Source organism: Charadrius vociferus, unplaced genomic scaffold (genome assembly GCF_000708025.1).
Source record: "Charadrius vociferus isolate BGI_N301 unplaced genomic scaffold, ASM70802v2 scaffold2330, whole genome shotgun sequence".
Classification (NCBI taxonomy): Eukaryota; Metazoa; Chordata; class Aves; order Charadriiformes; family Charadriidae; genus Charadrius; species Charadrius vociferus.
Window position 1 is genome coordinate 23742 of NW_009646602.1, and position 11906 is coordinate 35647.

General features: G+C 58.7%; 1 protein-coding gene across 1 annotated transcript in view; it reads left to right on the plus strand.

Moving 5' to 3' along the window:
- PTPRU (protein tyrosine phosphatase, receptor type, U) overlaps positions 1–11906 on the plus strand; it is a gene marked incomplete at both ends in the record, with an annotated part of 43809 nt that overhangs the window by 2621 nt on the left and 29282 nt on the right. The window contains 5 exon segments of the mRNA XM_009886749.1: positions 6547–6818; positions 6919–7000; positions 7671–7786; positions 8009–8183; positions 8831–9124. Coding sequence (XP_009885051.1) covers positions 6547–6818; positions 6919–7000; positions 7671–7786; positions 8009–8183; positions 8831–9124 — 939 coding nt within the window.

Consider the following 11906-nt stretch of genomic DNA (forward strand, 5'->3'; position numbering starts at 1 on the left):
GGGTGGTGATCCCCTGGGGCAGGTTGCCCCGAGAAGCTGTGGCTGCCCCATCCCTGGAGGTGTTCAAGGCCAGGTTGGACGGGGCTTGGAGCAACCTGGGCTGGTGGGAGGTGTCCCTGCCCAGGGCAGGGGGTGGCACTGGATGATCTTCAAGGTCCCTTCCAACCCAAACCATTCTGTGATTCTATGAACTTGTGTTTCACCCCGGGAGCTCAAGAAATGAGCCTGATTTCACTCCTCTGCCCCATCCCTGCCTGCTGGACCACCCCACCGCCCAATCCCCCACTCCAGAAAGGGCTTGGGGACCTGGCCGAATCCTGCGGGTGCCCAGCAATGACAAGCACTGCGGAGCAAGGCACACGCTGTCCCTTGTCTTTCCTGAACAGCGGGGCTTCTAGGAGATCAGACATTGCAGGGCCTGAGGGCAGGGGAGGACCAGCCTGGCCCACAGGGGCGATGCTTGGGGGGAGAGCGGGAGGAAAGTGCACCCAAAGCATCCGGGGAGAGTTATTTTGGCGTAGACACAGCGATGGTGCGTCCTCACGCCTGCCTCACCCGGCTCCCCGCAACCGCTCCTTTATAAAAAAAAAAAAAAAACCACAAAAACCCAATAGAAAAGAGCTGGGTGGGGGGGGGCTGGGGGGGGGAAGTCACAATTGCAAGGTGGGAGAGACCCGTCCATCGTCTTTAGGTGCAAGAGGGAGACAAGTCAAGATGGGAAGGAGTGGGGGGAGATAAAAAAACCCAGACCAAACAAGAAGGCAAGAAGAAAGAGGGATGGGAAGGTGGAGGTGGGTGGCCGGCAGCCAGCATCCGCTCCAATAAATCCTACGCTCCTTGAAACTGGCTGATCTCCAATAAAAACTAATTTTAATCCGAGACCACGAGACTCCTTTGGAAAGTGCTCCCTGGAGAGGCCCCGGTGCTGTGAAATGCTTCATCCAGAGAGCTGCTGGCGGGGACCAAGAGGGGTGATAAGGCTGCAGGAGCCTCGTGTGCAGCTCCCCATGCACACCGGGGTAAAACTACACAAAAACGGGGTCCCTGAACCCACTGGGTGCCCCAAAGCCGTGAGCAAACAGCGTCTACCTGTTACTAGGGGAGCCCCTGGCTACAGGGACGAGTATCCCTTTGGGTGTCACCGTTGATCAGCAATGGGGACAGGTGCTCTTCTGGGGGCCGGACCCTGTGATGCTCCACGCTCACAGCTCAGCATCCCACCTGGGACGGTCACATCCGCTTCCCCATCAACTCTGGAGTTTATTTCCTAAACTCTCTGCATTTATAGAATCACAGAATGGTTTAGGTTGGAAGGGAGCTTGAAGATCATCCAGTGCCACCCCCTGCCCTGGGCAGGGCCACCTCCCCCCAGCCCAGGTTGCTCCAAGCCCCGTCCAACCTGGCCTTGAACACCTCCAGGGATGGGGCAGCCACAGCTTCTTGGGGCAATTTGTTCCAGTGTCTCCCCACCCTCACAGGAGAGAATTTCTTCCTAATATCTCATCTAAATCTCCCTTCTTCCATTTTGAAGCCGTTCCCCCTCGTCCTATCAAAAAGTTGAGGTTACTCAATGTGTATCAAGATAAAAGGGGGTGTTTAGGCTGAGCCCTACATGAATTTGGATGGGGCAGGTCCAGGATGGAGCATGGGACAGAGCCGGGGTCAGGTCCCTGTCCTCGTCCCCACAGAGATGCGGGGTGCCTCTCGGGGGACAAGGAGGATGCTCTGCGGAGCTCCTGGGAGAGGTGTAGGCTCCTCTCTCTGTCGCTGGATGAATTTGCATGTGGAAATTCAAAGGAGGTGAGTGGCGTTGGGGAAAAACTGCAGCAAAAGTCACCCGTGAAGGCTCCGTGTCCTCCTGCCCCGTCCTGGGCACTGGAGCACCCGCGCTCCTCCGCTCTGCATGACTGTACTCAAAAATATCGAAATATCATATTTGTGAGGGTTTTTTTTTTTACTCCAAATGGTGCTTTTTTCCTACGTTTTCCTTCCAAACTCAGTGATGTTAGAAAACCCTCCGTGTATCGGGGTTTCTTTTCTCTCTTTGTCTCTTCCCTCTGTGCGCGGAGCTGCTGTCGTGCTCCCCACGGAGCCGCGTCCTGATGCCCCAACGTGGCTGTGTCGGGGGGGGACCGAGCCGTTGTCCCCAACCTCATGAGCGCCAATGTCTCTCTGTCCTCTCCAAGGAGTCTCTCCTTCAGCTGATACCTCCAGCACCGCTTCCCAACCAGCTCCTGCTGCGTGCCCCTAAAAACCTTGGGGGGAAAAAATAAGCATGATTTTTTTTTTGGCTCCTGGGGGAATTCCTCCGGGCTGTGAAAGGAGCCCGTGGTGGTGGTGGATCAGCCATCGGTGATGGGGCTCCCCTGGGAGATGCTCATCCTGGGGCTCGGCACGGAAGCGGGGAGCGGGTACCCCATTCCCGTGCCGGTTCTGACACGTCGAGAAGAAAAACCGACGGGCGAGGAGGCACCGTCAGGCTTCCGTCCTTCAAAGCGGTTTCTCGGAGGCAGACCTGGTCCCCCGGCACCTCTTGGCTGGCAGTGCCACCCTCCGCCTGTCATCCCGCCTGCCTTTTGCTGCCTTTTAATAGAGGGAAGAAGCGGCGGGGCCGGGGGGGCGGGGTGAGTGGGTTGTTCCCTCCTCTCCTTGCTGAGCTGTTTGGGGTTGTTCCCAGAGGGATGCGGGCAGGATGACCCTTGGGATGGGGAGAGCTGCTCCTTCCCTGGGGTCAACCAGGTTTCAGCCCCAGCACTGGGGAGAAGATCCCTGGGAGCTCATTGCTGTCCCACTCACGGCCGAGGTTATCAAAGCTGCCGAGTTAGCCTCGAAGACCCGATTTGAATCCCAAGGAAAGGCTGATGATCCCACAAGTGGGAAAATCTGGCCGGAGACCCCACGTGAGGACTTTGCTGGGATGGGTACAAGGTTTTCTGCGCTCATCCCCTTCGGGGCTGATTTTGCAACTTAAACCTCAATTGTCGACTTTTGCGTAGCAAATTGATGGTTTTTCCTTAGGGAGCATCGCTGGAAGCTTGTTTCTCTTTTCATTTGTTTGATTGAAATATTATCTAGGGCTTTTTGAGTCTTTTCTCTTTTCTCTACAGAGCACTTGGGCTCTTCCCTAAAAGCCCACCTGAAAACTAAACTAAATTATATTGCTGTGGCCGAGTTGCGGGGTGGGGGGAGGTGGGGACAGAGAGGGGCTCACTTGTTTTTCGCGGTGACGAAGGGAGGTGGCAGCTCGCCTGGACTGGCATCTCAATTCGAACCAACCTTAAATGGAGGATCAGAGAAAAGATTTAAGGAGCGAAGCACGGTACGGCTGTGCGCCCGAATCCCATCCTTTGATTTGAAGTCTCAAACGGGGGTGGGGGGGTGTGCCCCGGGGCTGTTTTTGCGGCTCCCGTTTCGTGGGAGATTTGGAATTGATTTTTTTTTTTCCCCCATTGTGACTTCTGAAGCAGAATTTTTTTTTTTTTGCTGTGTAATGCCAACACATGGACAGGGCTGAAAAATAACCCCGGCTGTGCTGTGCTGTGCTGATGAGCTCCGATACTGCATTAACCCTCTGGCTGCCGGGACTGGTCCTGCCTGTCCCCTCCCTCCCTGGCTCTGGGACACCCCCACTTCTCCATCCCCATCTCCGGCTTTGCTGGCAGGAATTAAGCTACGCTTTAAAACCCCTGGAATTTGGTGGTTTGCGTAGCTGTTGCCGCAGTTCTGCTCTTGCCCTGGCTGGGAGAGCTGCCGGATCCTGCTGGAAGCTGAGCGCCCCGTAGGGTGGGGGTACGGGGCAAGGGGGGGGACCCTGGCACTGGATTAACCGGGAGCAAGTGGAAGGGGTCTGTGAGACCCCCGTGTCCTTGCTGTATCTCCCTGGAAGGGGCTGTGCAGCCCCCTCCGCCCCCGGGAGCATCCCCGGTGCCAGCCGGCAGCATCCCGGCTGGATGAAGGGACCAGGGACGAGCGGGTTGGAGACCTGCGGTGGGGCTGTGTCCTGCGGGGTGGGTGGTGGCAGTGTGCGTGTAGGCTGTCACCCCCTTGTCACCAGCTGGCTGTGCCACTACTGCCTCCTTGAGCTGTGCTGGTGGGAGCACCCAGGCAGGTGTGCTGCTCTTTTATTGGGGTGCACGAAAAAAAAAAAGCTAAGAAACCTCACTGTGAACCCAAAACAGCCCCTGTAAAAAAATAAAAAAAATTAAAAAAAATAACCCAGGGGCTACCAAGGGAGTTTGTAACCCTCAGCCACCGCTCTGCGAGGAGCTGCCTGCCCCAGGAGCTCCTCTGTGCTGGGGGGATGCTCCGATGCGGGATGCGGTACCTCGGTGCCGGATGCGGCACCCCGATGTGGGATGCGGCACTCTGATGCAGGATGTGGTACCCTGGTGTGGGATGCGGTACCCCGATGTGGGATGTGGTACCCCGATGCAGGATGTGGCACTCTGATGTGGGATGCGGTACCCCGATGTGGGATGTGGTACCCCGATGCAGGATGTGGCACTCTGATGCGGGATGCGGTACCCCGATGTGGGATGCAGCACCGCAACACAGGGACGAGTGTCCTCTGCTTCTCCTGCGTTTAAAAAAAAAAACAACCAACCAACCCCAACCCACACCATACCTTGAACTTGAAGCTGGGACCAGCCATTTACGGGGGAGGAGGATATAATTAGCACAAAACCGAGCGGTGGGAGCCTGCTTTTTCCGATGCGGCAAACACTGGTGAGAAAATTAAGGGGGAAAAAGCAGCGCGTGGGGGAAACCCTGCCGGATGAGCGATGCACCGGTGTGTTGGCACCCGTTCGCGTCTGTGGTCCCGGATGACCTTAATGGACATTCTCCTCCTTTTCAAATAGCGTGTCAGTGGTTTAATTTTAGTCTTGGTTTCTTTATTTTGGTCCTCTGGCTTTTTGGTTTTAAAGGGAGGGGAGGAGGGAGGGTCTGCGTTGGTTAATGAGAGCAGATTGAGTGTTTGGAGGTGGCTTTCGGGAGATGTCCCCTGGCGTGGGGTGGGTTGGCGTTCGCTCTCCACGCCGCTGTTGCCTGGACCAAATGGAGCCGCTCTCATTAGCGCAGAAATAATTTTGCTGGAGGAAATGAGAGGAGGAAAAAAAATGAGAGAAGGAATAGGGACATAGTGCCTTCTCCTCTGTCCATGAAATGTGGCTGCGCTTGACTCCAAGCAAATAAATCGTTATCGTTTTATTTCACCCTGAATATCCGCCCGCAGGGGCCGGGCGGCTGCATGAGTGAAAATTTTTGCTTTTTGGTGACTTTTTTTCCCCCGCCCCAGCTCCCGTCTCTGGAGGATGCACTGGAGGATGCACTGCGGTGTTGTACCCGGCACCGCATCTCCCCAGCTGATGCTGTGTGTTTCGGGGTCCCCCCAGGCCCTGCTCCCAAGCGCTGGAGGGGGGCAGATGGGTGTCCCCCCGCAATCCCCCGCTGCCTTCGTTAGGCTTTTCTCAGCGCCTGCTCGTTCGGAGCTAACAGGAGGAAAGCGTGTGAATTTGTTTAAATTAGCCAGTGGTGAAAGCTATTAATAATTAAGCACCTACTGTCAGGAAAACAACGGTAGACTTGAATAAATGACCCGGCTTTGTTACTTACAGCTTCTGCCGTTATTAAAATGGAAGGAATATTAATAAACCCCTCGTCTTGGGTGATGGGAAGGGTTTGACAGGGCAGCTTCCCTGTGGCCTGGCCCCACGGCTGTGCCGGACGGCTCCAGGAGCCGCCACGAGGAGCCGGGACTCCTGCATCCCCCTCCTGCCCCTGGACCATCTGGGATGGAGCGTGCGGGGCAGGGAAGGATGCTGCCTTTGGGATCCTTTTTGGGATTTCCATCCTGCTTGCCCCGTAACTACAGCTTCGGGGTCGCGCCGGGACTCCTGGTTTTGTTGCTGGTGATTTTGGGTGATGGGAGATATGAGGTACCGGCGGCTGCTGGTGGGGAGCCAGGTCAGGGGCCGGCATCCTGGGGAGCCGCGGTGCTGCTGCTCGTTAAGCCGACGAGTGCTTTTCCCCCCCTGCGAACGCCCGCTGAGCACAGTTTAAACTCAGCAACAACTGCGTGGTAAATGATACGAGGCGATGGGAATGGAAATGAAACGGCTGGGGCCCGGCTGGGGAGGGCAGTATTGACGCAGCCGAAGCTGTGAGCATTAAAGGAAAGCAGGCGGAGGGTCTCTGGTGGCATCGAAGCCGTTACCGACCCCGACATCCTGGTGGGGACCGGCTTATCCTGGAGGCAGCGGGTCTGATTCTTCCCTCCACATCCGGAGGCCACGTCCCGTTCCGGTGTCCTGCTACTGCCCCAATAGGTGTCTGATAGTGACTCCATCCCGGGTCCCTGGCTCTGTCCTGCGTGTCCCCACGGCCAGCACGGATCGATACCCAGCAGGACCCGAGCATCGTTGCCGAGTCGTGCGCATCTTTGCCGTCCCGCATCCTCCACCTTCTCCATCCCTGCTGGCAAAGCTCAGGAGGTGCAGAACAAGGGGATTACTCCATGTTCTCCCCCCTTTCTCCCTCCCTCCGCAGGCTCCTACCTGATGGTGAACTCCTCGCAGCACGCCCCGGGCCAGAAAGCTCACCTGCTTTTCCAGGCGCTGAGCGAGAATGACCCCCATTGCCTCCAGTTCAGCTACTTCATGTACAGCCGGGACGGCCACAGCCCCGGCACCCTCAGCGCCTACGTCCGGGTGACGGGGGGCCCCGTGGGCAGCGCCGTCTGGAACGCCTCCGGCTCCCACGGCCGCCAGTGGCACCAGGCGGAGTTGGCCGTCAGTTTGTTCTGGCCCAGCGAGTACCAGGTGAGCCCCAGCAGACCCCCCCTCCCAGCACAGCACAGACCCCACCTTGGGTGACCCGGACTCCCCCGGTGATGGGTGACCCCTCTGTTTGGTGCCGCAGGTCCTCTTCGAGGCGGTGGTCTCCAGCGAGCGCAGGGGTTATCTTGGCTTGGATGACATTTTGCTTTTGAATTATCCGTGCTGTGAGTGTCAGGGGATGGGACCCGAGGCCGGGTTGGGAGCTGGTACCCACTGGGATGGTCCTGGGCAGAGCTGATGGACTAATGCCGAGGTGCAGCCTGGTGGCACCTGGGTGTCCCGTTGTCACCTGGGCTGGTGGAGCTCCATCTCCTCCGTACCTCTGAGGCTCCTTTTTCCATCTCCATCCCCATCCCCACCAGCTCCAACGTTGCTTCAGTTTTCATAAAACATCGGAGAAGCGCAGACTGAACATGTGGCCAAAGTGTCCCCATCAAGAGGGGCCACCTGGGCCAGTGGGGACCTGAAATCCCAGGCTGTCCCAGCATGCTGGCTGTTGGGACATCCCCTACTTCTCCTAGGCAGGGGTGGGAGGTCTGACCTCCTCTATCAACCCCATAGCCTGCATCGGGCACCAGCGCTGCGGGATGCTGGAGAGGAAGGTTGTGTTCTCTCCGAGACACCGGCTGGTTGTACGGGGACAAATCCCTGACTCTGGGCTCGGGATCGTGCCCGGGATCATCGCTGTGGGTTTGGTGGGGAGTGATCCTGGCTGGGCTGTGAGGATGGGGACCGAGCCCATACGGAGCTCGGCTCCAACCCCAGCATCCCAGGTGGGTTTTTGGGCTGCGGTGGGATTTTTGCAGCAATACCGATGCTTGCGTCCCTCGGCAGCGAAAGCTCCTCATTTCTCCCGCCTGGGCGATGTGGAGGTCAACGCGGGGCAGAACGCCACCTTCCAGTGCGTGGCAGCCGGCAAGGCCGCCGAGGCCGAGCGGTTCCTCATGCAGGTGAGCAACGGCGGTGGTGAAACCAGCATCTCCACCGTCCACCCCACGCATTGCTTCTGCAACACCTCTGTGCCTTCCCGGTGGGAGAAGACAGCACTGGGAAGGGAGGAGAAGGGCAACCCCTCCTCTGCTTTTAAGCAGGTGTCATTTGGGGACATGTTTGGTGGCTCTGGGTGTCACGCGATGCCTCCTGGTGACTTCTTGTCTCTCCCCATGGGGCAGAGGCAGAGCGGTGAGGTGGTCCCTGCTGCCTCCGTGAAACACATCAGCCACCGGCGCTTCCTGGCCACCTTCCAGCTGGACGAGGTGTCCAAGGAGGAACAGGACCTCTACCGCTGCGTCACCCAGTCCAGCCGCGGCTCAGGCGTCTCCAACTTCGCCGAACTCATCGTGAAAGGTGGGTGACTTTCTGTTGCCTGCCGGGTCTCTGGGTGATGGATGGGCTGTATCTCTGCTCCGCTGTTTGGAGAGGAAGAGGAAGGTGGGACGCTCGGGGGCGGGGGGCGGGTGGGAGCGCAGTTTCTCGCTGTGAATGAGTTGCTACACATGGTCTGTTCATCACAAAATCGGGAAACTACCGCTCGCGGTGGCCTTAGATCATTTATTTTTGATTGCAGTAGGTGGGAATTAATTCATTACGGTGAAACTGTGCAGCACCACGCCGGGCGGTGTGTCTTATAAAGATAATTAAGGTTTGGTCGGATGAAACCCTATTGCAGCTGTTAAAACCTCACTAAAAGCGATGTAGGGCATATGCACGGGCTGAAGCTTAAGGAGTGGAGGGTGCCCTCCCGTACCTCGGTGCTGATCCCCACCTCCCCTGGGTGGGAGGATCCAAGTTTGTCCCATGCTCTGCAGTGCGAGGGTGATGGATTTGTTTGGGAAGAGATGATGTGAATGTCTTGACTGTAGCTAGTAAAAAATAAAATAAAAATGTGGTACTTGTGGTTGTTCCGGTGTTGGCCTGGCTGCAGGGCTGGGGATGCTGTGGAGCTCCTTCTGGAGGGGGGATGCTCCACCTGCCCCTTCTCCGCTCTCTTCCAGAGCCCCCCACTCCCATCGCGCCCCCCCAGCTGCTCCGCGCCGGCTCCACCTACCTCATCATCCAGCTCAACACCAACTCCATCATCGGCGACGGCCCCATCGTGCGCAAGGAGATCGAGTACCGCATGACTTCGGGGCCCTGGTCGGAGGTCCACGCTGTCAACATGCAGACCTACAAGCTTTGGCACTTGGATCCGGACACGGAGTACGAGATCAGCGTCCTGCTCACACGGCCCGGCGAGGGGGGCACCGGCAAACCGGGGCCACCCCTCATCAGCCGCACCAAGTGTGCAGGTGGGGCCCATGCTCCATCCCAGCCACCCCAGGTGGCCCTGGGCAAGGTCCCCTGCCACCCCGAGTCCCGGGCAGGGAGTGTGGCTGGGGCTGGATGGGTGCTGGGGGTGTTTGGCAGTGCGGTCCAGGAACTCAAAGCATCGCTCCTCTGACGGATCTGCCTTTAATCATAGAATCACAGAATGGGTTGGGTTGGAAGGGACCTTGAAGATCATCCAGTGCCACCCCCTGCCCTGGGCAGGGACACCTCCCACCAGCCCAGGTTGCTCCAAGCCCCGTCCAACCTGGCCTTGAACACCTCCAGGGATGGGGCAGCCACAGCTTCTTGGGGCAATTTGTTCCAGGGTCTCATCACCCGCACAGGAAATAATTTCTTCTGGGTATCTCATCCCAATCTCCCCTCTTTCCATTTAAAACCATTTCCCCTTGTCCCATCACTCCATGCCCATGTCACAAGTTCCCCCCCAGCTCTCCTGGAGCCCCTTTAGGCACTGGAAGGGGCTCTGAGGTCTCCCCTTTTTCGCCTTCTCCTCTCCAGGCTGAACCCCCCCAACTCTCCCAGCCTGTCCTCCCAGCAGAGGGGCTCCAGCCCTCCCAGCATCTCCGGGGCCTCCTCTGGCCCCGCTCCAACAGCTCCGTGTCCTTCTGCTGGTGGGACCCCCCGAGCTGGAGGCAGCACTGCAGGGGGGTCTCCCCAGAGCGGAGTAGAGGGGCAGAACCCCCCCTCGCCCTGCTGGCCACGCTGCTGGGGATGCAGCCCGGGATGCAGTTGGCCTTCTGGGCTGTGATAATTAACTGAGTTTTTAGTGGCTCTATGTGGCATCTCGGGAGGGACTGCTAATTAAACCCGCGTTGTGCTGGTGGCTGGAGGGTGGCAGGGTGCGTGGGCATGGCCGGATCCTGAACCGACGCAATCAGCCGGTGTGGAGGGGCTGAACACGCGCCCAGCCTGCGGGTGCCGCGATGGCCGGCGGGTTTGCGCTGATCAGAGCCAGCAGTAGCTGGACGCGACCTCGGTGCGGTAAAGCCCGGCAATGGGATGCGCGGAGTCAGCAGCTGCCGTGCAGCTGGTTCCCGTCCCCGGGGCTGCACAAACGCCAGCAGGAGGTGGCTGCTCCCCCTCCGCCGGGGCTGCAGGTGCGGGGCCGGATCCAGCTCACGGCATCCCCAAATCTCAGGACCCCGCTGTCCACGAGGATGAGCCCCTTGGCTGTCCCTAGAGTGGTTCCCATCCCCTTCCCGCCTCGGAGGGAGCTGTAGATTATTCTCCAGTGCCTCATTTTGAGTGGTCGGTGCCTCTAAAAATATTTCTTCTAAAACTATGTCAATCCTCTGCCTCACCGGGTGATGGGGTGATGGCTTTGGCTGGGGGGTGGAGGTGGGCTGCATTCCCGCGCACGGCGATGACCTGGGAGTGATTCAGGGCAGCCCCATCCCTGCCGAAGTCCCCTCGGGGTGTCCCCAGGGAAAAGCGGGGAGCTGGGGTTTCTCATGGCCAAAATGCCCCAACGGTGCAACCGTGCTGCTGGTCTGGTGTCCCCATCATAGAATCATAGACCAGAATCATAGAATGGTTTGGGTTGGAAGGGACCTTGAAGATCACCCAGTGCCACCCCCTGCCCTGGGCAGGGACACCTCCCACCAGCCCAGGTTGCTCTAAGCCCCGTCCAACCTGGCCTTGAACACCTCCAGGGATGGGGCAGCCACAGCTTCTCGGGGCAACCTGTGCTACGGGCACCACCCTCAGAGGGAAAAATTTCTTCCTGATATCTCATCTAAATCTCCCCTTTTCCAGTTTGAAGCCATTCCCCCTCGTCCCATCACTCCATGCCCATGTCACAAGTCCCCCCCAGCTCTCCTGGAGCCCCTTTAGGCACTGGAAGGGGCTCTAAGGTCTCCCCGGAGCCTTCTCTTCTCCAGGCTGAACAGCCCCAACTGGGCTGAACAGCCCCCCTAGTTGGGGGGTGATGGGGGGAAGACTTCTCCAGTGCCCCAAGGCTGCAGAGGAGCCTTTTTCCCTTGGGGGAGTCTGACCCCGCATCCCTACAGTGGGTGACCGGGGTTGGGGGGACATCCCTGTCCCCGGTGGGACTGGCGGCAGCGTTTCAGACGCTCCATGGCAACCGCCTTCCCGATGCCGGGGTTTAACTGCTGGTAATTGAGCGTAGTCGAAGGCAAGGAGACGGCGTGGAGACGGCACAGGATTGTCGTGCTGTGTTTGCCCTGAGACCCGGCACTGCTGTGGGGCTGCGCTGGGTCCCTACACCAAAAAATAAAACCCCCCAAAAGTCCGTGCTGCTGAGCTGGGAGTGAGCCCGGAGCATCGCCCCGCAGACGGGGACTGGTGGGAGCATCCTCCTGACACGCGGCAGGAGAGGAGCAGGACACGGCCCTGTCCCCGGGGCCGCGGGGAGCTTTGGCCATGGCCGTGGGGAGCCCCACGAGTGGGGTCGGCTTCGGAGACGGGTGTGCTCAGGAGTGGGAGGGGGGTGGTCGGTGCCAGCGGAGGGGGGAGATGCAGACCCCGACCCAGGCATCGTGGCGAGGGGTTGGCGGCAGCTTTTCACCCCAGGTTGGTTTTCAGAGGTGCTGTGGGAAAGCCCAGCTCTCTGTATTACCTTGAAGCCGACGACAGGCGCTGCGTGACACTCTCAGCGCCCCATATTTAACATCCTACGGTGACCATGTTCAGGATTCCCCGGCTCCTCCCAGGTGCTGTAATGACGTATTTTTCTCCCCGGCTTCCCCTGGGTCATGGTGGGTTTGGAGACGGTGATACAAT